General features: G+C 40.3%; 1 protein-coding gene across 2 annotated transcripts; it reads right to left on the reverse strand.

Annotated features, from left to right (window-relative positions):
* Window positions 1-76: 76 nt before the first annotated feature.
* Window positions 77-26,051, reverse strand: LOC116312818 (CD9 antigen-like). 2 transcript variants are annotated; one of them, XM_031730316.2, is made up of 8 exons: window positions 25,871-26,051; window positions 6,485-6,587; window positions 3,211-3,308; window positions 2,477-2,551; window positions 2,274-2,375; window positions 2,075-2,164; window positions 1,710-1,793; window positions 77-695 (listed from the first exon to the last, which is right to left on the reverse strand). In XM_031730316.2, the coding sequence occupies exons 1-8, from the start codon at window positions 25,937-25,939 to the stop codon at window positions 630-632; spliced, it is 687 nt and encodes a 228-aa protein (XP_031586176.1). In that variant the 5' UTR covers window positions 25,940-26,051; the 3' UTR covers window positions 77-629. The 2 variants fall into 2 exon arrangements, with proteins under 2 accessions (XP_031586176.1, XP_031586177.1); XM_031730317.2 differs by lacking the exon at window positions 25,871-26,051 and adding an exon at window positions 14,979-15,135.
* Window positions 26,052-27,769: the final 1,718 nt, after the last annotated feature.

A 27,769-nucleotide genomic window follows, 5' to 3' on the forward strand; every position in this document is an offset into this window, starting at 1 on the left:
TGCAATTTTAACATTTGTACATTAGACTGTATTGTACCCATTTAACACTCAAAGCAAGCACTGCATTTAAGACAAATCTTTGTTTTAGTTCATTTATTTGACATCTTAAAGACATGAACTGCAATCATTAAATCATTTGCATAAAACTCATAAAATAAAAAAATAATCAAAGCTTCTAACATGCAGCTTTAAAATAAAACATGGGTCATTAACATTCATTTAGCTGCAAAAACCCTGTTAGCTCAAACTTTTAGCAGATTTTGTAAACATAACTTAAAAAGAAAGGATTTAAAGAAAATGGGGCGTCCACCAGGGGGCAGCAGAGTTGCAAAAGTCTCCTTTCACCTGCATATGCTCAAACCTGTCCTATTATGAAAAGTATGTTTTTTGATTTAAAAGATTGTATCAGTTATCACTTATCAGTTTACTTTGGGTATAAATAACTCGCTGCAGACCACACAGAGTGGAGGAGTTAAAGAGGCGTCATTGAAAAGGAGCCATACTCTCACAGGTCGACGAGGCCATCCTGTATGGACCCAAGCAGCACACGGAGGGACAAACGTTGTTATTCTTACTTAAATGATTTGAAGCAGCAGCAGAGTTAAAGGTGGACGGAGTTTCATGGGTTTTTACACATAGTCCCTAGACCTTTTAATGGCACAGCAAAGCATCATGCTGAAGATCATCCCGAAGATCTGCAGAGAGTCACAGGACACAGGAATGTGGCATTAAGAAATAAACCACACTGTTTACAAAAGTGTCAACGTTTACATAATTGTGTATTTTGGTTATTTGAAATTTCACAATCTTGATAAGTTCATTTTAAGCATTTTCTATGATAAAAATGGACCGACCCTGAAAAAAAATAAATAAACTGATTCCACTGATTCCAACTTCTTGAATATAAATATTTAAAATTTTTCTTGTTGTTCTATGAAAGAAAGTTGTCCTTGGGGATTGTTTTTTTGGGTGGCATCCGGGCAGGCCAGTCAAATTTCAGGGGCCAAACAATGTAGAATGTCTAGTTAGTGTGAAACTACCACATCGTTTGGTAGCTAGCCAACAAAACTCATAGCTTGTCATCATCAGACTTCATATTTAGCATTCTGTACTCATGACTGAGCCATAAACTCACCAGTAAAGTGTTTACTGATGTCATATATGAAGTAAGTAGTAATGTAATTTTTCACAGATTTCTACACATATGAAAGTGTCTTTGCAACCACAGATGCTGCCCGGCATGCATTTTTAATTTCTCTTTGATATTTGGGCATCTTGGGGCCCACTGAATGTAAAAACAAAGAATTACCAGAATTTTTTTTTTTTACCTTATTTTTGTTTTTAACAAAAATAAGAGGCACATATGAGGATATTCGTGTAAAATTTTGATAAAACAGAAGCAGTATAATGTCCTCGTAAGTGGATATCAGGCCCTTATAGAGCAAAATTGAGTATTTTGGTCCAAATAACCCAAAATGTGATGTCCACATATGTGGACACCAGGTCCTAGGAGGTTAAATAAATCAATCATGAGCCAGACCCACTACTAGAACAATGAGACACTTGCCTTTTTCTAAACCAGCTGTCCTGACACATTTTTAAAAAAAAATCATTTCATTTAGTACCACTTCTAGGCTTTGTGCCAATTTAACAACCATATGATAGCTTTACTTAAGGTTTTGGTACATGTGCATTAGTGGCAGACTCACCATAATGACTCCAATGCCGATGCCGACTCCACCAATGATGTGCAGCTTGTTGTTAAACACCTCGTCGATAGCAGCGGGGCAGCTCTGCAGGAGGGAAGCAGGACAGTGAAGCAAAAACAGCAAAAAACAGGTGTGAGCTCCACATCTTATTTTAAACCAAATGTCTGATGCAAATATGAGCTTGATTCCTACAAAGCCAGAATACCCTAGAGACACATGTTAGCTGTAGCACTTTTTAGCACAAATCTCTTAGCTTGTTACTGTTACTTTCCATAAAATGGAGTTCTTAAAATGTTTAAGTAAAAATTTACATGATGTGACTTGGCCATAAGAGGTCATCTCCCTTTTGTTGCAGTCTGCCTTACCTTGGTGACGAGGACCTGCAGCCCCTCCTGCTTGGGGCAGATATCTCTGGCAGCATCGATCACTGTTCCTGTTGGACCGCAGCAGTCGAGCTGCAAAGGGGGAGGGGCACAGGTTAGGCAGTCATCTAAGAGAGCCATGTGTTCTGCTTCAAAATAAGGAAACAAGTTGAATAAACTGTGTCCAGGTGTGTGTTCTCACTCCAAAGTGGATGAGGCGGAGGGTCTCCTTCAGCGCTGGTTGTTTGGTGTCCTTGTAGTTGGCGTAAGTCTGTTTATAAAACTCTGTGATGTCCTCCACCACCTGAAGACATACGGACAAAGTCAACACACCTGTCAATCAACAAAGAATGCGTGCGTGCATGAGTGCATGCGTGTGAGAGACAGAAGGGGAGAATTAGTTACCTGGTCGCTGTTGGAAAGACCCCAGATCCCGGCAGCCACTTCTGCAGCGAAGATGAGAAGCAGGAAGAAGAAGAACTAAACCGGAAAACAAGAATAACAAGATTTGGAGTGTAGACATGATTTTATTAGGTGAGCAGGAATGTTATCAGTCCTGAAGGGAACCTCAGAGTGGGTTTTTATTTTTATCTGTCACTTTTGTCCAAAGTTTCCTCAGCCAGTGGTAAAATCCATAGATTTATGTGTGGTTGACATAACATCAGCACTTTTAAGTTGTTGTGCACCAGCTCTGCTGTTCACCTTTGCTGTGCACAGAGCTCAAATAACAGATGACTAAGGAAGAGATGACCTGAAATGTAAGTTAAAACTAAAGCCATTTAATATTTAAAATAACGGCTTAGAGTAGATGTGATCACATCCACCGAGTTTATATGACCATTTCAATCGCAGGACAAACACATTTTGTAAAAACATAACAGCGAATCACCACCAACGGTCAAATCACACCAATTGATCTGCAGCAGCTGACACGCTTGTGGTGACATGAGTATTTCCTTTTGATCTGTGTGATTACAGCCCAAACATCTCTGTGAAATGCGCCAACTGAAAAATCTGAGCATGAATTCATGATTCACAGCAAAGTCACCAGTCTTTAAAGTAATGTGAAGTAGTAAAACACACACACACACACACACACACAAAAAAAAAAAAGAAAAGAAAAAAGAAATATCACTCACCAGTCCCAGCATGCAAGGCGACTCTTTGATGGCTCCGCAGCATCCCAGGAAGCCCACCACCATCATCAGAGCCCCCGCTGCAATCAGGATATACACGCCTGCAACAAAACGTTCAGAGGGTGGGTGATTAAAGCAGCATGGGCCAGAGGAAACAAGCATTCTGGGGTCACCTGTGCCTTTAAGTTCCCAAGGCCCGTTACAAACAAAGGAGACACGATTAAATTAAACTTATGCACAGGATCTCAACCTCAGTGATTTTAGCACCACCCGGTTCAAAGTCACTGTTAGTTACTTCATGTTTTTTTGGTTTTGTTAAATGGGATGCGATTCACTATTCGATGTTCAATTCTCCATCGAGAGTTTAACGTTAGAACTTGATGCTCCATTTTTTGGTTTGTTGTTGACACAGATTTTTAAAAAATTGAAGGACAACAGGTGGAGTCTACATGCACCTCCACAGGTGTGTCCTCACTATGGTAAACTGAATTTTTGTCTTTTTGACTCTGGATTGAACAAAGCGAGACACTGCAGAGTTCTTTTTCCAGCAGCTTGTTGAGGCCGTTTCACCTCAAAGTGAGGCCACGAACCTGTAGGGTTTATTCAGGCCAAAAACCCAGCTGTAACAGAGACCAACCAACCGCATGCAAAACAAGACAATACAGCGCTTTTTGTTGTTTTACTTGCAAGGGAATTTGGCCAAGGTCGTAGACCTGTTCACCCTTCACTTGAACTCAGCCAACTCCAACCTGACTCCCCTTGCAACTCCTTTTATTCGAGTGAAATCAGTTATACATAGTTCAGTTATCCACGTGACAGAGCACCGATGCCACAGACACCGCACAGCTGCTATTTTTTTTTTTGCGGGAGTAGACGAGAGCACGAGCACTTTAGGTGAGTAAAAGAAATATATTCCACAGTACCCGTGTGTTAATAAGCATGCATGTGCAGGTACACATGCTTCAAATATCATCAATAATGCGCATCAATTCTGTCACTACCCTACTTTTGCGCACCACTTTCTTATATGCGTTTTTCTTGTTAACACACAGAGTACACACCGCTGTGCACAGCGCACGCACACGCAAAGTCAGCTGATCTCATCTGATGCAGATCTGCTCCTTGATCAAGTGACATTTGTCCGGATTTTTGGCACGAGTGGCGTACGATGAGCACCGCAGCTGGATGGCCCGATTTACATACCCAGCGCAGCTGATACTCACCAGAATAATTGACTAAAATTATATGGACTCATGTTATTAAGTCCAGTTCAGTCTGTTAATGCTGATAACCGTTTCAAACGAACGTTAATAGGTGTGTTGCTAAGCCTAATAACTTAAATAACAAGCTTGAAATGTACCCGTCCCATTTTCCCCTTTATTGTTTTTTCTCTGTGCTGTAAATCTTCTGTCCAAGAAGAAATCTGCTGCTGTTCTGAGAATGAGCTACCAAAGCTTTTTCTGAATAAATCAAAGATCCATTTATGGAAAGCTGTGATGAAGGCAGTTTTGTCTTTAATTATATTCAACAATATAACACATTTGACCACTTTTAAATGATTTTTCCTAACTTTAATACGCTACAGTTAAGGTTATATATCCAATTTCTAGTAAGTGGCCCAGCCCCTCCTATATTTTTTATGTATGTGGCCCTCACTGAAAAAAGTTTGGACACCCCTGCCTTAGATGAACAGAACCTTGTGGTTTCTAAATGTGTAATGGAAAAATTATAGCGACGAGGCTGCTTCCTCCATCATAGAAGCATAAGCCCTAATAAGGAGAAACATTTTATCAGCGCACACACACACACACACACACACACACACACACACACACACACACACACACACACACACACACACACACACACACACACACACACACACACACACACACACACACACACACACACACACACACACACACACACACACACACACACACACACACACACACACACACACACACACACACACACACACGTTATATATATCTTAGCACAAATGACAATCTCAAAAGCATCAACTCTAACAGAACCCGTGCTGTGTTTCTAATAAAGTGTCAGTGACTGTACAGGTGCATGTGGAAGGCTGATTGGAAATCAGCCCTGATTTACCTGCTCATGCCTTTTAAAAATGTAAATGTACATCAGTGATTTGCATTCTGGCTCATAGAGCTGCTGCCGCTCTGATCCGAACAGACACGAAGGCCTGAGAGGCACCAGAAGCTGCTTTTAATGAGGAGTTATTTATCAAAAACACCTTCAGTCACGATCTGGTGAGTGGGAATCAGCTGCAGGGTGATTTAGAGCGATGATTCGACACTTCAACGGTGACTTCATGAGGATGAATCATAAACAGGCTGTCGGATAACAACAACAGTGAGCGCATGAGCCACACACACACACACACACACAAATACTCCTCCGAAGCCGTTATTAAGATGTTTGTCATGTCAGGCCCGTCCTCCGTCTCCTCTCTGCCCACTTCTCTTATCAGTTTGATGGATGCGAAGCACAAAGACGGGAGGGTGGGACAGTTCCTCCGAACAAAGGAGTCCCTGTGCGCTGGGAAGAATGAGCGCTATGTGTGGAGGGATCTGCCGGGTTGGACGAGCCGCCTCGCTGTGGACCAACTTTGGCCTCAGCTGCCCTCCGAGTGCCCCACCTCTCTGAGGTCAGGTTATATCCATGTCCAGAGCCCCACAGAGCTAAATGCAGCTGTAGTGCATTTAATTTGAAATTATGACTTCCTCCACAAATATAAAGATTTCATTCTAGAAACACGACGCTGTGGTTGTTAATAAACAGGACGAAGCGGTTACTGAGGACTATTTTCAGCTGCAGATTATTCAGTGTGGTTTTTGCTGGTTGGAGTGAAATGAGCAGTGTGAGACTTCACATTGATAGGACAGCATGATAAAACGTGCAGGCTCGTAATGTGCGTCAAAGCTACACTACAGACACGTCAGCTGTAATTACAACAACACCCACCACCACCATCACTACTATCACTCCGTGGCAGGTTCAAAGACCATGATGGTGGAATAGGAGCTGATCATTTCCCCGTCTTTCTGTGCACTATGAATCTTTGTATGTTCTTTTTGTTATTTTGTGGTTTATGGTTGTGAGATATCCAAAAATGTAAAAGCGAAGCTGCTGTGATTAAGATGCTTCACCTCTGAAAGGGTTCTTGCTGTCCTTAAGGTTATTCTCCTTCATGGTCTTTTGTTTCCATGTAAGTGTTTTGCATCCAGGGTTTAACCAGCTGAGGCCTTACCCGTAAAGAAGACGGAGGGCGACTCCTCCCCTTCGAACAGTCCTGCTGTCCTGGAGTCAAAACGCAGCCAGAGTCCCACAGCGAGCACGGCGGTTCCTGCCAGCTGCAAGACAAAAACACGTTTACTGTCTCTGAAGGAGGTGTAATGTTCTCTTCATGAGACAGTATTCAAATACTAATGTCATTTTGCACATTTGTCCTCATTTACAGATATTAACAGATAACATTAGTTTCTCTGTGGTTTAAGCAATAAGATACAAAACTACCAACTGAGCCAAGAAAAGGACTGAAGTCAGAGAGAAGCTGAGCCTCTACACTTCTATACAACTACAAGGGTCGCCCCCTGGTGGGCATAAAAACCCCAATGCAGGGGTCTAAAGGCAGTTTGATGCAGACGTCATTTTTCATACCAGCAGAGGCTATGTCCATGTCTGTGGTCTGAACCTGCAGAAATGCTTCTAAAGCAGGCGTTACAGCACGCGTGAACTTGTTCCTGATGTTTGGAAGAACACTGTGCTCACAACAAGGTAAGTTAACAGAGCCAGCAGCACCGGAGCACTTTTTCAAATTGTTATTGAGTTATTATCCACTCTTAAAATAATAAAAGGCACATACAGCTCAAGACTGTTGCATTAACAGGCACTTTCATCAAATCCAACAACAGCTGTAGGCGCGGGTGGGTAATTCCGGGGTCTAAGACACAGGCAACACATCACCGGTTAGACACAGAGAGAAGATGTGAAAAGCCCGAATGAGGCTGGATTTGAGAAGTATCACCTGACTGAAACCACAGGGCCAACCTGGACCTGCCTCACAGCACTCCACTGTCCTAACACTGTATACTTGAACGATGACTGTAGAAAAAAATAAAGCACACAACAAAAGAACAAACGAGGAGATGCTGCAGTGTACAGTACATCAGAGGCAACTTTATCCTAAACATCTGAGTTAGAAACAGACTACAGACTATAACAGCACGGTAATCTGAGATGTGCAGGAACAAGCAGAGTGTTTGATGTGAACGCTATTTAGAGATTAGGGGTTAAACAGCATGCAGAGTCATGAAGAGGTGGACACCCACACAGTGGCAACTGATCCAGTATAAAGCATCCTACCTTAGACAATAACCAGATTAATCCTGCTTTACAGTGATTTACAACTGATCATAATGTTGTGTTAAAAAAAAAAAACCAAAAAAACAAACAAACAAACAAAAACAAACAAAAAAAACAACAACAACAACACCACCACAAAACTACTGAGACCATGAACTCATCATCACTGAACTTATGGACCCATCACAGTTGTTTAGACAGGGGTTCGAAAACAGCTGCTCAGAGCAAAATGAAAGAAAAACTGGCTTTTGTAAGGTATGATGATGTAATCCTTCACTGGTGCAAAACCATGTGTAGCTAGCCTGGAATGCAATGGTTTCATATTCAAATCAAAGTATGTTAGTTTGGATGAATAAGAATTCATTACAGTGAATGTGAACACGAGGCTAACATTTGAGGAATGAAGTTCGACTTGCTGCCTGGCTTATTCTCCTGAATACAGACCAACCCAATGACAGAGGAGCCATGACTTCAGTACATGTGGAGCCTCTGCACAACAGAGACTTAGATATGAAGGCATCCACAGATAAATAAATGACAGCCATACTTTGTCTCAAACAGTAATTACCCACTACCATGACTCAGAATCGCCTCAGCAACCACAAAACAGTTTACGTCAACTCTTTGTTGCCACCCAAATAACTCCCATAATGTCCTGCAGCGTGATGCTGATCTCTGTTGTTGTGCAACAGGGAGTATATGAAGCACACAGCATGAAGCATTCAGGCTGAATGGCAACACTTTGCTCCAACATGTCCTCCGTCTGGTTCCTCCTATGATCTGCTGACCATGATTCAGGTTTTTGGTTTTTTGGGGTGGGGGTGTTGTCTGTAAATCCAGGTCTTGAGTTCTCTCTTGAAAGTTTGAGTAACTCAAATATAACTCCAAATACAATTCCAAAATATTTGGTAAATTAAAATTTTGAGATATCAACTCAAAATTTTAAATTACTTCTGTCTGACAATTCCACCCTGATGGCCAGCTTTATTTTTCTAGCCAACGCTAGCTCATCAAGGCATACAAATAATATGACAACGAGCGTAGCAGCTAGCTCACCTTGTTTTTTAATGCCATTAGGAAAAATTCCCTTTCGTTGTTAGTTTTGTATGCTAGCATTAGCTAGTGTATCATCCTTTTATTGTTGTTAACCAGAATCCTTAACAAAGAAACACCTTAATATGGGTGTTAGCGGCAACAGAGAGTTAGAGTTAAATAATAATCTGTTAAAATGTTTCAAATAGCAAATATTTAATTCATTAAAAAGTATTAGCTAACATGCTGAAGCACAGCTGTAAATACCCAACTGAGTTGGAGGATCATCACGCCTTCGTTTTCTGTACAATACTAGACTTTCATTAAACCCACAGCACAAGCTGACTGGCTGTACTGTACTGTGAACACTGTAGTGCCAGGTTATCAAATAAATGCTCCAACAGAACAAACATGAAGATGAATACTCGGGGGCGAGCCATGTTTAAGCCATGTTTCAGTTTAAGCCTTTACAGAAAAGTTTAATCTCCCTACAGAGACTCAAACAGCATCAGGCTGTAAACATGTAGGAGCATTAGAGGCATCAGCTGCATAATTTATACATCTAAAAGCAAACACCATTGCTTTCATTCACTTTTATTACACAACTGTGTGTTTCAGCAGGGTTTCTGGCTCCATGTCAGATATACCTGTAAGTCAGTCATCCAACCTGGGATGCACAGACCTGCCTGAAACATCATGAGGGTCATTTTCACGGCAAATAAAACATGCCTCGGGCTGCTCGACTTAGCCTGTGTGTGATCTCAATGTGAGTAAACTGAAAGTAGACATCTTCCAGCAATCAGAGCCACACCTGTAACTGTCAGCATGTGACATCATCCCATCGCTGGTTTGTCAGAGTTAAGTCAGCCAGGCACACCTTATGATCATCATCAGTAAATCTTTCCAACGTAGCCTCGAGCTTAAAGAATGCAGGATCAATTTGCTTTATTTGCTCTGCAGTCATTGTTTGATCCAACCGCTCGCTCTGTAAAGAATGAAGTGAGGTTTGAGCCTCTGCACCTTTTGCTAGTGTCACTCAGTCTTAATGCAACTTTCCACTTCTCATCTCTACACTGTGCTGTAATAAACAGGGCTAGAATAGCAGGAGTCCATGTCATGTCATGAAAGTAAGGTACTACATCTTACCTGCTATTTAAATGCAAGTATTAGTTAATGTATGATGGATAACTTTCCAGTCATTCTTCATTTAATCATCCATATTTAATTATATATAGTATTATCCAGACTATATTATCCAGACTAGTCAGCATATATTCAAATGAATCTCTTCACAGATCAATAGATTTAAATTCCAGTATCTGTATAGGAATATTGAGACATTATCAATGCGCTACCATTAAGTGCAGTTCCTCTTCTCCACTTGAGGCTCCAAGAGTGAGTCGATTGTGTCTACGCTCAGGTTAAAACATCCCGCTTTACTTTAACGACTTAAGCCCCACGCCGCCGGTACCGGGGGCAAAAAGGAGGAGATCACGTTTAGTCGGTTATAACACGGGGTAAGAAATATAAGTCCCGACATGTGTGGTCTCCACAGAAACCTCCCAATCGCAGCTAAAATCTCATATAAACCATTTCTACAACCACCAAACACAACGAAAACAAGCCATGATTAAACGAGCAGTTACGTAAATGCGCACAAGTCCGCTAAACAAACAAAACCGAACCAGAAATTCTTCAAACTTCATGTAACCGGCTAAAGAAAAGCTGGTTATCTTCCAGAGCTATCACTGACTCCAAACACCAAGTTTCACCACGCTCTGACCAAAATTCACTGAATGAGCCGCAAAAGAAGACCACAAAAACGTATAGCGGCGCAAATGCGCTAAGATAGAAATTGACTTACCATCCAGATTTCCTCCGTTATTTTCGCCGGTGTTCCAGATCAACTGGCGTTTAGATCAACTGGCGTTGGTCGAACAGATGTGTGGCAGTCTTGCGTTTCAGGAGCTGCTACCGACAAACCAGCAAAAAAACCAAACCAAAACAACAACAAAACAACAACAACAACAACAACAACAACAACAAAAAAACCCACCAAATGTGTCATCTGTGACACTTGTGAGGTTATCTCAAACACACTCCTTCAGTCTTGATGCCGTTGAACAACAAAATGTTTAAAAATGTCGCGAGTTTACCTGGTGATATCCTCATGCGATCCTAAACGATCGGGAGAATCTTGTCGTCGTTATCATCCCCCTCGCATGTTTTATTTCTCCGGTTTCAGCATTTTTGCTTCACAACTAAAGCGTGCAGTTTACTTTGTGCACTAACATGGACTCGAGTCAACCAGCGCCACCTCTGGCCAAGTGCCATAGCCTACAGCCAGATCAACTTGTGACACACATCTGCAGCACGTTTGAATTCGTTTCATGCACAATACATTTGTACCTTTCAATTGTGTCTGTCTGCTTTAGTTGTGAAGCAAAAACGCTGAAACCGGAGAAATAAAACGTGCAGAGGGACGATAACGACGACAAGAGTCTCCCGATCGTTTACTCTTGCTGTCCTGTGAACAACATCGGCGTGGTGTTAATTGTTTGCTGTTTTTGCGATCGTCGCGCATGAGGATATCACCAGGTAAACTCGCGACATTTTTAAACATTTTGTTGTTCAACAGCATCAAGACTGACGGAGTGTGTTTGAGATAACCTCACAAGTGTCACAGATGACACATTTGGCAGGGTTTTTTTTTTTGCTGGTTTGTCGGTAGCAGCTCCTGAAACGCAAGACTGCCACACATCTGTTCGACCAACGCCAGTTGATCTGGAACACCGGTAGCTGGTAGCCACGTGATTATCAGCAGTTACCACGCCTACCTAGCCATATCAGAGCAGTTTTCCATCAACAACCTCCATTTTAGACCCACCTAAAGACACGTGACTGGACTGACGTCGCATACAGTAAATTTGGGCCAACGTGAGTTTTGGTCTTGCAAGGTCTGATTGGTTGAAGTGACGTGAACGTGGCATCGTTACTGTGATCCTATTGGCTCAAACGATTAAAAAGAGGTGTCAATCATGCAAATTGACCAAAAGAGACCAAAGTTACAGCCCCTCAGAGTTTAAAGGGCCAGAGGCCAATTAAACGCTCCATGTGCACAGCAGAAAAGGGCCTTTGCCATGTAAATGTGTGGTTCAAAATATTCAAACACAAGCATTTTTAGGCCTGTTAATAAAATTGATTAATTTCTGCTCTTTAATACCTAAAAAATTCGACATACACGATGTCCAATTGTGTGCCAAAATTGGACATTTTTGTACAATGTCTGGATATTCATGTATTGACAGTGCTGTAATTTTTCACCGTTTCATTTTAGGCATATTTTTAAAAAGGGTTATGCTAAAAAACCAAACAAAAAAACTTTGACAGTAATATCTGCTTCAATATTTACACCTCTGATGAAATTTCATAAGTGTTAGCTTTATTTTGATACCAAGATTGTAAGGACAGAGTTTGTAATTGCAGAGAAATAATGAATTAATTTGGGGCATTTCATTTTCAAGCAGGAAGCTCAGAAACCCCCTTGTGGCTTAAGAGGTTAAAAAAAAAAAAAAAAAAAAAAAAAAACCCCAACATGTTTACATCCAGCTATGAAAACTATTTTAGTCTCTGTGGGTAATTTCATCTTCCATAACTGCAGGTTATAACTTTATCACGAACCATGAGCCTCATAGACACTAATCTGAGGGAGTAAACTCGATTTTCAGCCAAGTTTAGAAGAATGATCTTACAAATCATACAGCTTCATGCAGGGCACGCACAGTCCACTTCAGTTTCAGTAAATTAAGGTAAAGTGAACATCGCTGGTTATGAACAATAGCAGAGTTCAAACATAGTGAAAAGCCTTCTCACATCTTTATTGCTTGTCTAGTGCACCATTACCAACATTTTCAGAACATTTAACATGAATTAACCAGAATAAGCATTTTGTTGTCATTCATTTGTAACAAATGAATGTTACAAAAACATGAATAAAAAAAGAAATAGAATAAAGAAAAGAAAGGAAGTCTGGCGTCCTGAATGCTGGGGATGTTGTTATTAGTGAACCACAAGCACTCTAGGGACTCGAGTGTTGTGTGTGGAGGAGATGAAAACAGCATTTTCCCCTGAGGTTCATGTTGGCTCTCATTAACCACAGAACTGCTCTACAGCACTATTAGCCATGCAGAAACAACAATAACCATGACGAGGTTAGTGTTTGGGAGTTCTGGCGATGCACAGGCTGGGGCCACCTAACAGCGCATCAAAACAGTAGAATTTCTCCCATGTTTTGGAAAATAAAACTGCAGTTTTTGTGAATGGAGTCTGGTGAAGTGTAACTGCTTGTAAGGACAGGTGAAGCAATACTGATTCAAGGTGTGATAAAAATCAGTGGTGCTGTTGAACCTACAGCTCTTCACACTGTGGGAAACTTCCTCAGGTTAATAATCAGAAACACTCGAGGCCGACTCAAAGTAAATCAGTCTAATCTCACGTTTGTGTTTGGAGGAGGGGGCTGTGCCTCAGATCACGCTGTCGCCTCATTTGTCAAGTCAGAGCCAATTGTGGTGTCATTACACACTAAAGCCATGGACACATACCGTCAAAACAGCGATTAGGCTTAGAGCAGCTGTTTGTGCTCTGTACTGCGAGGTAACAGGAGCAACGACGGCAGGCAGCGTGAATGCAGAGGACTCAAACACTCACAGATAAAAATCTTCCACATATCACAGTAGCATCCTTTATGGGGCAATAGACACCCTTAAATTAGAGGGCAGGGTGGTCCACCAATGAGATGGAGTCCTGCAGGACAAAAGACCATTTAACAGCCGGAGGTGACGCACTGCAGAGACACCGCTACACATTGTCCAATCCCCTGGAAGTTTATCACTCCCTCCAGTCCTCTCATCAGTGCTGGCTTAAATTTCTGACACATGCACATTGTAAAATAATGACCTGAAATCCTAGCAGCGCAGCTTCAGCACACCTGTGTCATATGCAAATCATTTCTTTTTTTTAATATATACATGTGTCTGGGTGTCTGACCTACTAAGTCTATAAGTTTAGACTTAGTAGGTCAGACCTACACCTGGGGTTTTACGTCATGTCTAACCTGTTTTTATTTGCATTTATCAAAACCATTTAAAAAGCATTCCAGTTGAACTGCACTGGTTGAAGCTGCTGTTAGCCTCCCTGTATATTTTCCCCCTCGTGGTCCACACCCCACAGTTTGAGAACTGTTTCTTTGCAGATTTAATGCCATTTATTCACAGTCTGTTTAAAATCTGTGATTTTTAGACTTGATTCTGTAATTTCACAATAAATACATACATTAAAAAAAAAAAAAAAAAAAATCCCTCATCCTGGAGATGAATCAGGAGGCTTGGGGATAATTCACTCTCACCTGGATGTGTCTGAGTGTGACGTCACCTTAACATAAAAGTGGCTCAAAGCTACCCAGCTGATTCTCTTTGTTCTGTCCTGCATGCAGCATGCACTGCACCAAACCACCAAGTCAGGCTGTAATTTCATGCTGCCCTACAGTCACTGCAGTTCTTGAGCAAATTAGCCACTCGTTTATCATTCTTTTCCATTTTGAGTCGCTCTGCACATGTTTTCCAAGCACGTCCATCTGTCTGCAAAAGGAAATCACATTCTTTGGTCTCCTGCCCATCCTCGTTCCTTTGCGTTAAACTGCATTAAACTGCATTCCTTAAGCTCCTGCAACAGTGAGTCATCCATCACTCATCCATCTGTCTTGACCACAATTCACGAGCCCCTCCCCCCATCCTTCAGTATGACGTGATGATTTTTAATGGCCGTGGTTACCACAGACCATGTTCTTATAATACTCCTGAAGTCAAATCCTTTTGCATCAGAAGTGAATGAGCTTGTGACTGTTTCAAAGGCACCTGAACTTCTCGATTTTGTTTGCAGAAGCAACAAACTGCAGCATTTACAGAGATTAGTGTGGGACATAAAATAAAGATTGGAAGCGAATTAAAAGCAAAGATTTGTGAGCTGAAACTCCCCAGAAGGAAGTGCTGCGTGGGTTTGCGTGAGGCCACTTTGATTCTTTCAAAAAGTCTCGATGACAAAAGCACAGCTGGGCATGAATTTAATGATGGTTTTAGAGGTTTGAAGCTCCCAAAACATCAAAAATAGTCAAATTATTTAAGATTTTGTGGCTCCAGCCAAACATAAACTCTGCCTGTGTTTTAATCTTAGATTGTGAGTCTTTCCTGAAATCTGATCCAGTCACAGAAACCATCAAACAATCAAACAAAGCAGCATAATCCAAAGCCAACCAAACCACTTCAGTCCACTCACTAAACCAGGCTACGTACCCAGAAGAGAAAGTTGAAGATAAACACCAGGTACTTGATGCACTGTTGTCCCTTCATGGTGCTCAGATCTGTTTATGCCTTCTTACGCAGAAAAATGGAAGAAAAAGCGTCCTGAGTGTCACACAGTGAGGAGGAGAAGGAGAACGAAGAGAGGTGAATGGAAGAAGCAGCTTTTGTTGTGAGCCACACCCCGCTGAGCACTCACCTGGCTGAGGGAGGAGCTAGAGGGGGAGTGCATGTGTGCTGCATAACCCAGCTTGTCTAACGCAGGTGAAAGCATTTAACACCTCTTGACTTTTCTAAATACTCAGGAAAGGTGCCTCAGTGCTTCTTGTATTATGAAGATGTCGACTCTTAACTCACTGTGGACCACCATTAATAAATCATCCACATACCTCACATGTGGCTCATAAATGTTAATCAACACTGTGTTTCCCAGTTTGATTGGCTGCTAGAGTCGAGGCTGAGAGAAAATCTGCTTCCTGTGTGAAGAACAAAGATTTATATCAAATAATTCAGTTTAAAGTTTGATTATCTTTCATTTATGTGGCTTCAATAACAGCCTTTAAATCAAAGTGGCCACACCACTAATGTCAGTTTCCATGGGGATGAATTATGAATAAATTCACCCACATAGAAAGGTTTAAACCATCCATAGAGAGCATAGAGGCTGTAAACATGTTTATTTCTGCTTTTTTTAGGTGACATCATGCACATACTGTTCAAGAGCAGTCTGCCAATTTGGACGTGATACAACCACCGGTTGCTAGGGAAATAATGTGGCAGTGGTTCCTGGAGGTTTCTGCCTCTCACTGAGGGAAATCAGCTCTAAAGAAGCTGCTGCATCAAAAACCTCCTTCTGGTTTCTTTGGTTGTCTGCAGTTTCTCTGCAAATACTCTAAACTGCTAAAGCAGTTAAAGCAGTAAAAGTTGGAAAATGGGAAATGGACAAGGTTCACCTTCAAAGTAAAAGCTGTGTCTGAGTGCTGCAGCCAATGTGTTACAAAGGGGACAACTTTTAATTTGAAAGGAAATCTTTTTTTCACTGTCTCACTACAGCTCAAAGAGTAGCTGGAGAGGAAATCTACATGCAAACTTTCAAAGCAACCACAAGGTTTTTGGCAACAGGTTGGGGAATACTTAATTTTCCCTAGCAACATGTGGCTGCCATGGTGGTTGTCACTGACTGGTCTCTAGGTCTGTGTGACCGAAGCTTTAACAATCACATTCCCAGCAACCACTGGTCAGGGAACCCAGTTTCCCCTCATGACACGTGAGTAGTAATATACCTGTGGCTTTTTTGCCCCCCACCCCACGCCACCCCCACCCCGCACGTTCATGTGAGTGCATGTACGCGTGCGTGTCCCCCTGTAGCAGGTGGCTTTGCTCATGCATCTGAGTTCAGGGGTCATGTGAGTTCATAAGTGTTTAATTTGCGTTTTATTTAATGAAACCATTATGTGTTTTAATTAAACTGTTTTTAAGGATTGTATAGGTCTCAGCGCTCTGTTATTTAGACATAGATGATTTAATTTAACTAGTTTAGGAGCATTTCACTTTCTTTTGCGCTCTGAAAGAGACAGAGGCTACTAGTTTTTTAAACAGAGTACCACAAATAACAGGTATCCCTTTAGAAATAAACTTTACTTGTGATACTTGCTGTCCCCATGTCGAGACTGAAACACCGAGGGGACCGAGCTTTCGCTGTTGTGGCCCCCAAACTATGGAACAAACTGCCCCTCCATATTAGGTTGGCCCCAACACTTGAAATGTTTAAATCACTTTTAAAAACACACTTTTTTTCAAAGGCTTTCTAGGAGTATTATCAGAGTCAGTTTGTAGTCAGCTGTTGGTCATTCTTAATCTTTTTACTTTGTTAATCTTATTCATTGTATATCTTATTGTTTATTCTATTCATGTTTTGATATTTAATATATACACTGATTTATTTTTATCTTCTTTTTCAATTATATATTTATTTTGTTTATTGATTTCATTGTATGCTTAATGTATGGTTTTTAACTGCTATCTCTGTTTTATTATTGGAAAGCACTTTGGTCAACTTTGTTGTTTTTAAAAGTGCTATATAAATAAAGTTGGATTGGATTGGATACTTCCAAAAAACACATATTCACACCTAGCCACACTAGCACTGTATCAACCCCCAATGTTCCTTTAATGCAACTAGCCCTATAATTATCTACTAGTCACAAACACACTGCAACAGTAAGACTCAATGATTACACATAGATGATTTAACTGCTTTAGGGGCATTTCACATTCTTTTGCGCTCTGAAAGAGACAGAGGCTACTAGTTTTTAAATAGAGCACCACAAGAGATTGTAAATTTAAAGAAACATCTTAATTGAAGCAAAGGGAAAAAATTGGAATGAATTTTATGTGACTGTTCATATTAAATCCAACAACAACTGAAAATCCAAAACCTGCTCCTCTCCTTAATGATTTCCCTCTCTCTCTCTCTCTCTCTCCCCCGTGTGTGTGTGTGTGTGTGTGTGTGTGTGTGTGTGTGTGTCAAGGTAACAACGTCACTCAGAGCAGCGGGTTTTTCCCTTCTCTACTCGTAAAAGAGCTGAGGTTTCGCTTCTCTACATCTAAATGTTCTCTGAAGACAGGAAGCGGTTAGTAGCTGCACACAAGTTATAGGTGAAAAGTCATGTAGAAATATGCTTAATGACAAATAATGAAAGGATACATTTCATGCAGCTGATCACATATATACAATATTCTCTTGACAGCTTCTAAAGCATGAATAATGTAAACAGAACTGGTCTTTGCACAGAAGCCTGTGGAGCTTCATAATTAACCTCAGTGTGTGAAGAGGACTCTCCATTTAATAATAGCTGTAATAAAATGTTATGGCCAACGGCATCGAACGCTACACTTCGGTCTAGCAGGGAAGATTTCAATATTTCAATATGAATGAAGGCTGAAAACTGATTAGATTAATGTCTGATGATCTTTTCTGTGCTTCTTCAAGTTTGTAACACCGAACATATTAAAGGATGATTTACGGTTCACAGGAACAGTTTAATTAGACACACGTTTAGCATTTTTCTTTATATTCTTGTTTCCATCACTGACATGTTCAATATGATTACTATCAGAGGAGAAAATAAACCTTGTGTAGTTTAAAAACTTTTTATTTAATCAAACTGTAATGTTGTTGAACTCTGACGGACTATCTTTGAATCTTGTCAACAAATCCTTAATCATCTAAAGCTGCCATTTATCATCTTGTAAAATGTTCCCTCTGCTTCTGTTGCACATCTCCCCTGACACTCTCTGCTTCACCTGTCCTGTGCAGCTGGTCCAACCCCTGTCTCCTTAAACTGGTGTGTTTAAATCTCTTTACCTCTGTTGTGAACTTCACACAAAGTTTGTGGTAACAAAATCAAACTGATGAAGATCTCGTTTGAAAAACACACACTCACGAGACAAAATAAAAACAGACTGCTCAAAGCAAAAGCAGAGCCCTCACAGCTGGTAGTACAAAAACACAGTGACAACGTGTATATTAGATACCCTCACTCCAAAAGCATAAATATAAAAAATGGAATCTCCAAGAATATCACAAAAATGGCACTGAGGGGGGTGTTACAGTGAAAAAAACAGCAGCCAAATTTTAATCTGAAAATGTTGAATTTTAGTAAAAACAATGCTCTGTAGTTTGATGCTGTCGTTACAGACAAAGCGGATGTTTAAAGCCTTTGGACGCGCATTTGAAATGCAGTCATTCTCCTTATCGGCTGGAAACATCAAAGCCATAAAATGAATTTTGAGAGAAGCTAAAAACTATTGAACAATAACAGCAATGTTGAGCCTGTTCCAAAATTCGAATGTACATGTGTTAAAGGTACGGCTCTTGTTGAATTATTTAATTTTTCGAGCCACAAAAACCAAAACTTTTAATTTTCTTCCACTTGAATATCGGCCTAGGGTAGCTCTACTTATCATTGCTGAGTCAGTTGTCTGTTTGTGCTACTTTTTCAAGCAGCAGTCGATTATTGGTAAGGGTGACTTTATGTGTTTAGTTACTTACTTAGGTGGAAGTACTTTGGAAAGTTTTACGTTACATAGATCTGACAGTACAGGATCTGAGGAGGTTCAGCAGGTTCTGAGGTAACTGTTTACAAGATCTTGTATCCTATCCAAAAGTTCATTGCAATGTTGCATTGAGAAACATCATCCTTAACATATTTGACCCACATAAAGTGCTATGGCCATCACACTGTCATTTATAATTGTTTTAATAACTCGTGTCTTAAGTCATCCCATCATACAGAAAATAAAAAAGCTGCGTGGTTCACTTTTACATCACAAAATGTTAGAAATATAAGCCGTTCATAACAACCTGAAAGGTTGGGAGTTTAAAATGCAAACCAATGGAAGCAGCAGTAGAAGACTATAATGTCACAGAGCACACTGTGCCTGTTATTGTGTAGACATTTATAAATAAGAGCTTAATAAAGACGCTTCATTTCTTAAGAAATAAACAGGTGGAGTGATCTTTATCAAAAGTAGAAGTTACGTCTGCGGCTAAACCATTATACACAAGAACTTTAAAAATCTATAGTGTGTGAGGCTGTGTGAGTAAAGCTTGCCCTTCTCGACTGCGTGTAACAAACCATCTGTTGGGGGTTGTGGATTTGGACTCGAGGTGTCCAAGTTAACATCACACTGTAAAATCTAATTAGTTCCCAGAACTCAAAAAAATTATGGAAACTCGTTGCCTCAAAAAAATTGAGTAAAGCTTAGCTAAAAATGACAAAGTTAGGACAACTTATTTACTTTGAGTACTCTGTACAAGCTCATTTGTTCCCAGAACTCAAAAAAATTGGATCAAGTTTACATAAGATGACCAAGTTAGGGCAACTTACTCATTTTGAGTACACTGTACAGCCTTGTAAGTTCCCAGAACTCAAAAGAATTATGGAAACTCGTTGCCTCAAAAAAACTAAGTAAAGCTTACTTAAGATGACTGTTAGGACAACTTATACATTGCAAGTCTGCAGTATTAAGAATAACTTGATATTTCTGACTGTACAATACTAATTGTTTACCTACTGACAAACATGTTAAGTTCAACTAAATGAAAAACAATTTGTGGTAACCTGAATATGATTAAAAATAATTAACAACAATTTTTGTAATGATGTTAAAATGAGCCCAACTTTTATTTTCAAACACAACAAAGTATAACAGCCAACATACTGGACACTGTTCTGCTGAACAACAAACAATTATAATCTTACAATGAAACAAAGTCTCAGATGTAATTATTCTGAAAATAAGTTTAGGCCTACCACAAGTTTGTTGTGTACTTACATTACTTATATAATCAAAATAAAATATTTGTTGTTCTGTCACAAGTGCAGTCTCTAATTTAAACAACACATTTGTTTTCCATTCCAACACAGGAGCTGGAATGTTGTATTATTTTAAGGATGCTTGTTTCCAGTCCAGGCATTACTGCCTGAATGACTGTCATGGATCGAGGTGATCCAAATGTAGGTGCAGAAGAAAGTCTTTAACTTCCCTTAAGTACAGTGGCAGTGGATGTGGGTTGGAGATGCAATGAGCTTGAACCTGCAGGCGACCATCTTCACTGACCACACCATCTGTGACGGAGGACTCATCTCTCCTGTTGTCCTGCAAGCAAACAATCATCATTTTGGAACATGAACTTAATTGCTTTCTTAAAACATTTTTTCTGCATTTGGTATAAAACAGACTCCAATTTAGACAATCTCAGGCTCCCTCCCCACCGGAGAGGTGACATTCAATGTCCCAATTGTCAGTCTGGATAACCCTGACCACCACCCAACACACAATAATGTCATGAAAGCATCATTTTAAAAAGGGCTATGCAAACATGGCCAATAACTCTCATTCTGATGATGTGCAAAATGATTTTTGGCACAAAACAAATTTTGCTGTTAGAAAACTTGCAGACTTCACTATATACAGTGTAGACCCTCTAAACTAAGTTTGGGGATGTGATCTTTCAAGAAATGCAGACCAAACTGTTGTTGTTTGTTTACTTACACAGCATGTCTTGTAGAATTAACTGGAGTCACAGCAACAGCATAGTGCAGTCATATCTCAAGTCTAATAACAGAAGACAGGAAAAGATCAGTAAAGAAACAACTTCCCCAAACCAAAGCACAAACAAAACAATAAGTAAAACAGGCTGATCTAAAGTATGATTAAAGTTCAGCCTGATTAATATAAATGTCACTGACAGTTGCTAATATATTGGAAAACCAAAACACTTACCACTGAGTTAATGTCTTTCTGTCCAACAACAGGAGCGCTGGTCCCGAGCCTCAAAGACAGTAAGAAGCAAGCAGAGGGAGAAAAAACAGAACATTGATTTGATCCTTAATGGCTGTGCAATCATTGTAACATAGTTTGCTAATGTTGTTAAATAAAGGCTAGATTTGACATTAATAGATGCCACAGATGTTCAAAAGCTGCCACAAAGCATGAAAAAAATGTACGTCTCCGAAAACGTCGGAGCATTTTTGCAAATATGTGATGTCTTGATAAATCGAGCAGATATTTGAAATTTACACAGCTACATTCTCGCCTGAAAATATCTTAAAAGTTTATTTTGTGACCCAGAAAAAGTAATAAGTTTTTCAGCGGCTATTATTTTCAGGCGAGAATGTAGCTATGTAATGCTCAAATATCTACTTAATTTATCAAAATATCACATATTTGCAAAAGTGCTTCCACGTTTTCGGAGAGCTCTGTTATCCACCCCCCACATCCCACACCTACCCCACCCCTAACAGCTGCACCTCCCAAAGAATTTTGTCTGGGCTCTTATCTCACTTACTCATTTCAAACGATCAACAGAAAATTTCACCGACATAGTTTTATGTAAGGTTTTTAAGGCTGTGGTGTTAATTTTTAAGTAACATGAGCACAGCGGCAGCAGCAACGCTAGGCTAACACTAACTAGCTAGCAAGATTTTAAACCTGGTGCTAAACTAAGAGAAGCCACAAAATCAGTTTGAATAAGAGTAAACATTTACTCACCAAGTCAGTGTATCAGGTAAAGATCCACAGCAATGACAACAATAATATCTTGAGCTGACGCTTCTCCAGGTTTGCTCAACATATTCCATAAAAAATGCACCGTGAACATGCGGACTGATCCGCGAGGGAGGAGGACGGTAGTCACGTGGCATTTTCAAAACACATCTTTCATCCTTCCGCACTGAGAAGCAAAACTTCCAGCTTACTTAGTTTTTCTAAGTTAAGACAACTCAAATAAATGGAGTTTATCAGCGTTTTTGCATAAAAAGTACTGGTAACTTATTTAAATTGAGTTCTAATAACAAATTGATAAAAATTGAGTTCAGCCTATTTAATATTTTTAATTAAACACAATATTACGTTTTACAGTGCATGTGTCTGCAAAGCCTCATTAAAGTTATCCCTATATCATAGGGCGACCATATTTTGATTTCCAAAAAAAGAGGACACTTGCGCCAGTCACAAAGAACTTTAATAATACAGTTTGCTTAAAGAAAACTTTAACATATTTAAACTATGCCTTCTCTGTGCGGTTAATGAATGGTGAAATAAAAAAAATGTCATGTAGGCTTTTAGAAGTCAGCGAGCGCTAAAAAAGAGGACAGCTGACCATGGTCATCCTACTATATCATCACAATAATGTTGGTGACGCTGCAGCTAACCAATCACATTGTCTCAACGTTCAGTTAGAATTAGCCCAGAATTTGGCCTATCCTATTAAAAACTATCTCTAGCAAACCAACATGAGTAACAAAAATTTGGTTAACAGCAAACCTAACTTGATAATATATTTATTATATTTCATAAATCAATAAAGGAAACACTTGAAATGCTTAGCTTTTGTTTCAAAAGAGGTTTATGTAAACAAAGGCACTTCTTTCTCTCTTCCCTCACATTTCAAAGCTATAATATCACAGCAGTTTAATCACGTTATTGCAATGCAGGAATAACACCAACATGGGGATCTCAGACAAGTTGGGCAGTTTAATACTGGAGTCTGCCGCCTCACTCTTAAGTGCCTCCAGTGGATGCTAGAGGACTGCAGTTTCTGGGGCTTGCTTAGCCGTAACTGATTAATTGGAATAAAGCATTTTAAAAGTGTGCTCTTTGATTGAGACGAAACAAAGAGAAACAAACATGTTGAGTGCTGTTTTGAAGATAATAACACCGATACTCTTCCAGTTTAACCTCTGTGCTGCACAGCTGGACTCATGCTGCCCGTTTTACCTCCATCCTCCTGCAGTTGGCTTTAAAAACAGGTAAAAAAAAAAAGACGAGCTGTTTCAGAGGAATCACAAACAAAAACTCCACAGGTGTATCCTCACACCTCTTGGGAGACTCATTGTTTGCTGCAGTAACTCAACGCTGCATTGGCTCCCAGTGGACCCAGTGAAACCAACAACGCCGGCTTTGTTTCCGGCCTCTGTTATGTCTCCCTGCCTGTCTTTTGTTCGTCGCTCTCGTTCTCTTTAAGGATGTCTTTAGTGATAAGCTGCTGTTGTTTGTTGAGCTCGAACTCTGATGACTTGACCGAACTCGATCATTTATCAGAGAAAGTGAGCGAGCAGCTCGACATAAACAAGTGAAAAAACTGGTACAAATTATTTAATCCTTAAAAAGATTTATTCTGCTCATTTTCAGCTCCATGTGTTCATTCGTAGACTCCATCAGAGGAGCTTTGGATGATTCACAGTTCAAAATAATCCCCATCTGTCCTGTGTGCTGAATGATATGAAGCTTATCAACAATAGCTTACCAGAGTCAATAAGGAAGCACTTAATATTCCATATGGAACAAATCAGACGTTTGATTCCCTTTAACTCAGTTCATATAGTCCAGGGTGTACCCTGCTTTTCAGACCCTGAGATGGATAGCTAGATTAGAAGATGGTTGATGGATGGTTCATTTATTTCAGATTTTTAACCTTTTCTTTTTTCATTTTCAACATGAGTTTGCAGTGTAGCAGGTGGTAGTAAAAATATGTTTTAAAAAACGATAAGATTTGTGAGAGTTTTTTCATTTTAATAATAAAAATAAGTTATTTCTTTGAACTGATGGATGAATTTAAAATGTACATCAGGACTTTTAACATTCCTGAGGTGGAGGTGTGGACCCGAGGCTGGCCCTTCGACCCTTTGACCTCTGCCCTGAGAAATCATTCAGACTTTTAAGGAGCCATCCTTCAGACTGCCTTAAGCTTCCTCACTGCACAGGACACCTGAGTAGGAGGTGAAAGCACTGATTACGCAACCACTCTGTCTTTGAATGACGCATTAGGCTCATCTACGCCCCCTACTGGATTTCTGAACTACTGCAAAACCAACAAAACTTTAAAGTCACCAGAAATGAACAGTGATGGGAATAATGGCGTTACAAGTAACGGTGTTACTTTTTTCAGTAACGAGTAATCTAACTAATTACTTTTCCTATCGTTACAACGGCGTTACAGTTACTAACAAGAAAATGCGGTCCGTTACTATTTTTCAACAAACAGACGGTTGAAGCTGTGTTCAGCTTACCGCATCTTATATCAGTTGCACGGAAGTAGCTGTAAGTAATCTGGATGCTACAGCTATAAGCAGCTGCGCGCTCCCGCTGACGGCAATCACGATCACTTTCTAGCACAACACCTGGAGCTCAGGGGGCAAAACAATCGCATGAGTGCTGCTGTTTGACTGAGGAAGAATAAAGTAGTCGTGGTAAGCCAATCACATGACCACTTAAAGACAAAGCAACAAGGTGATATATACCAGTTTTTAAATTGTGTTGATAGGCCACGTAAAACCAGAGTCATGATAAACAATATATACGCGGCGTTTTTTCCTCAATAGTTTCGTCACGTTTACTGTCTAAGGACAGCGCTAGCAAGCACTCTCTGCTTATGAGCAAACACAAAAACAGGGGAAGTTTTAGGAGTGACGGAGAGAGAGAGAGAGAGAGAGAGACAGAGAGACAGAGAGAAAGACAGCAGAAAAAGTATGTTTTTTGTCTGATTTTAGATCAACTGTGTTAATACAGTATGTCAAAATGAAAACATAACTGTAAATTCAGACACGTGAGGTTGTGCTGAAAAGGATGATACCAAACAAGGCAAAGCAAATAGTTTTTAAAGGGAAAATGTGGAGGGAAAATCAAAAGTGGTTAAAAATGGCCAATTATACCCTGGACCCCAGAGGGTTAAACGTTTTTTTTTTTTTTTTTAAGTAACGCAATAGTTACTTTTCAAGTAATTAATTACTTTTAGAATATTGTAACTCAGTTACTAACTCAGTTACTTTTTTGAAGAAGTAACTAGTAACTATAATTAATTACTTTTTCAAAGTAACTTGCCCAACACTGGAAATGAACACCATCAACTAGCAGGCAGTTTATCACTCTGAGGAGCACCGAAGCTGTTCCGGTGGTTTGTGATGTCTCTGCACTTTATTGATGCTTTTCGTGGGTTTTTCGTTTAATTTGTCAGCTGTCTACAGCTGCTGCAACAGCATCCCAGAATGTCAGAAACAAGAAAACAAAAAAAAATGCGAAGTGCGATTTTAGTGGATAGTTACACATACACAAAATTAATATTATCAGCTTCATATAAAAGAGCACACACAAACCGGAACGACTTTAAACAAAACACACTAGTGTTCAAAATGCCATAGGCTAAATCAAAACAGGACGCTCCTCAGTTCGTCTCTGTTAAACACAAATCACATCACACAAAAATACATTTTCATCTTTCCAGGCTCAAATTTGAGAGATGAAGACTTATTTCTGTGCGCAGATGAATAAACACGGGCGGCTGGAGCTTTAAATATTTCATCCCGCGTGTTTAAACTTACCCAGAAGACGAAGTTGAAGATGAAGAGCGCGTACTTTACGCACAGCTCCCAGCTAGTTAGAGCCGTCATCCCTGCGGAGTGTTCAGCCGTGTTCGGACTAATTCAGTCTTGAAATTATCTCCTATTTATCGCTCAGTGATGTTCGTGGTTCCTGCTGTCGACCTGTCGCCGTTTGCTCGGCTCTGCTCGGCTCAGTTCGGACAGCCTCCGATCAGATCAGCTGCTGCTGGGAGGAAACAGACCATCGACTGCTCGACACCCACACACAGAAAGATCTCTGTCCGTCTTTGTCTTTTGTTTGGACTTTTGTTCATCACGGGACCGAACATCAAACTTCTGAATAAAACAATTCTCCAGATTTATTAAAAACGAAACCACAAGTCTGACAAAAATCCCGTTTCCGTCAAATCTACAGAGAACAGCCTCAGAAACTGAAATAAATACCACAGTCAGAAAGAAACACTGTGTTCTCTCATATTTATTAAAACCGTGAATCAAAATCAGAGTTCAAACATTCAAATGTTTGACTGTAAACCGTGTGAGTCTGTTTACACTTGTCTTTCGAAAAGCAACTCTGGGGTGTCTGTTAATGCTGCAACTGTAAAAATTTACATTTCTGAGCAATTTGGGCAATTTACTGGAGATCTGCAAACATCTATAGAGAAAAGAGATGCAGATGAAACTTTGATCTGCAGCGGGAGTAGGGAGCAGGTGGAGGAGAGCCTGGAGAAGTGGAAGGATGCTCTGCAGAGAAGAGGAATGAAAGTCAGTAGAACCGTCCAAAGCAACAGAGTGCACAAAAAGAAGAGATTGCAGGCAGGGTGGAGTGGGTGGAGGTGCTAACTAGTAGTAGTTATTAATTAAACCTTAACCCCCTGCTGTGATGTTGGTTTGGAGGCCAAGCTGAACATGTTCAGATATTCAGTGGAAGGGAGCGGAGGACAGGGGGACAGCTCGGAGTCAGAGAGGCTGAGATGGTTTGCACATATGCAGACGAAGGATGATGAAGATAGAACTGCCGGGCAGAAGAAGGATGCTGGGATAGGAGGAGGTGGAGGCAGATCATTCGCTGTAGAAATGCCAGAAGAAGAAGAACACTGGAACTAGTTTGAACGGGAGTGCAAATAACTACACTGAACACATCAAGTAGAAGTGTCAGGATTACTGTAAGGTGACAGTAATTTGAATATTGTGTATTAAGCAAGACTGAATTTAAAGGACAAACACAAACTCATGAAACTCCAGCATCTCCTTTTGATTCAGTAAAAAGACTAGATGTTACAATCCTTGATACCTTCAAAATGCCACAAAGGTCATAACCAACCAAATCCAGTGTGTGTGTGTTTGTGTGTGTCATGAGTCTATATTCTCCCTCTGTCTGCTGGCAAAGTGTTTACTTCTTCTTCTGCAGAACAAAGACAGTAGTGTGCCCGGTCAGCCCACCGCTGCTCTTTGCAGCTGCACACAGACACAGTGATGGTGAGAAAGATGGTGCTGATGGTGATAAAGGAGTACAGTGCTGCCTGGCTGACAAGGACCAGTGAACTAAAACTGCAAGCAGTGACAGCTGTAACCCAACAGGAGAAAGGGCATCATTTTTATGATTTAGTCTTTATAAACATTCACTGTTTTGGTGTCTATTCAGAGTTGAGGATGTTGAAAACACAACATTTAGAATTTTTTTTAAGACAAAATCAAACAGCAGATTAAGATGAATTTGAATCTTTACCAAACCTCTTTGAGTGAAAAAGATTGACTCTGAACACTGCAAGAACAACAACCTTCATGCTGTGTGTGTGTGTGTGTGTGTGTGTGTGTGTGTGTGTGTGTGTGTGTGTGTGGTCCTCCGTTAATATTTTCATCCCGTTACAAAACCTCCCTTCAAACCGCCTGTGCGTG

This window comes from Oreochromis aureus, linkage group 17, assembly GCF_013358895.1.
Source record: "Oreochromis aureus strain Israel breed Guangdong linkage group 17, ZZ_aureus, whole genome shotgun sequence".
Lineage (NCBI taxonomy): Eukaryota > Metazoa > Chordata > Actinopteri > Cichliformes > Cichlidae > Oreochromis > Oreochromis aureus.

What these genes read in the sequence shown, in the direction of transcription:
- LOC116312818 (XM_031730316.2), bottom strand. Translation starts at nt 25,939, where the DNA reads ATGACGGCTCTAACTAGCTGGGAGCTGTGCGTAAAGTACGCGCTCTTC. An exon ending in CGCCTTGCATGCTGGGACTG is followed by an intron (nt 2,552 to 3,210) that starts GTGAGTGATATT and finishes TTTCCGGTTTAG; the next exon opens with TTCTTCTTCTTCCTGCTTCT. An exon ending in TGCAGGTCCTCGTCACCAAG is followed by an intron (nt 1,794 to 2,074) that starts GTAAGGCAGACT and finishes TCCCTCCTGCAG; the next exon opens with AGCTGCCCCGCTGCTATCGA.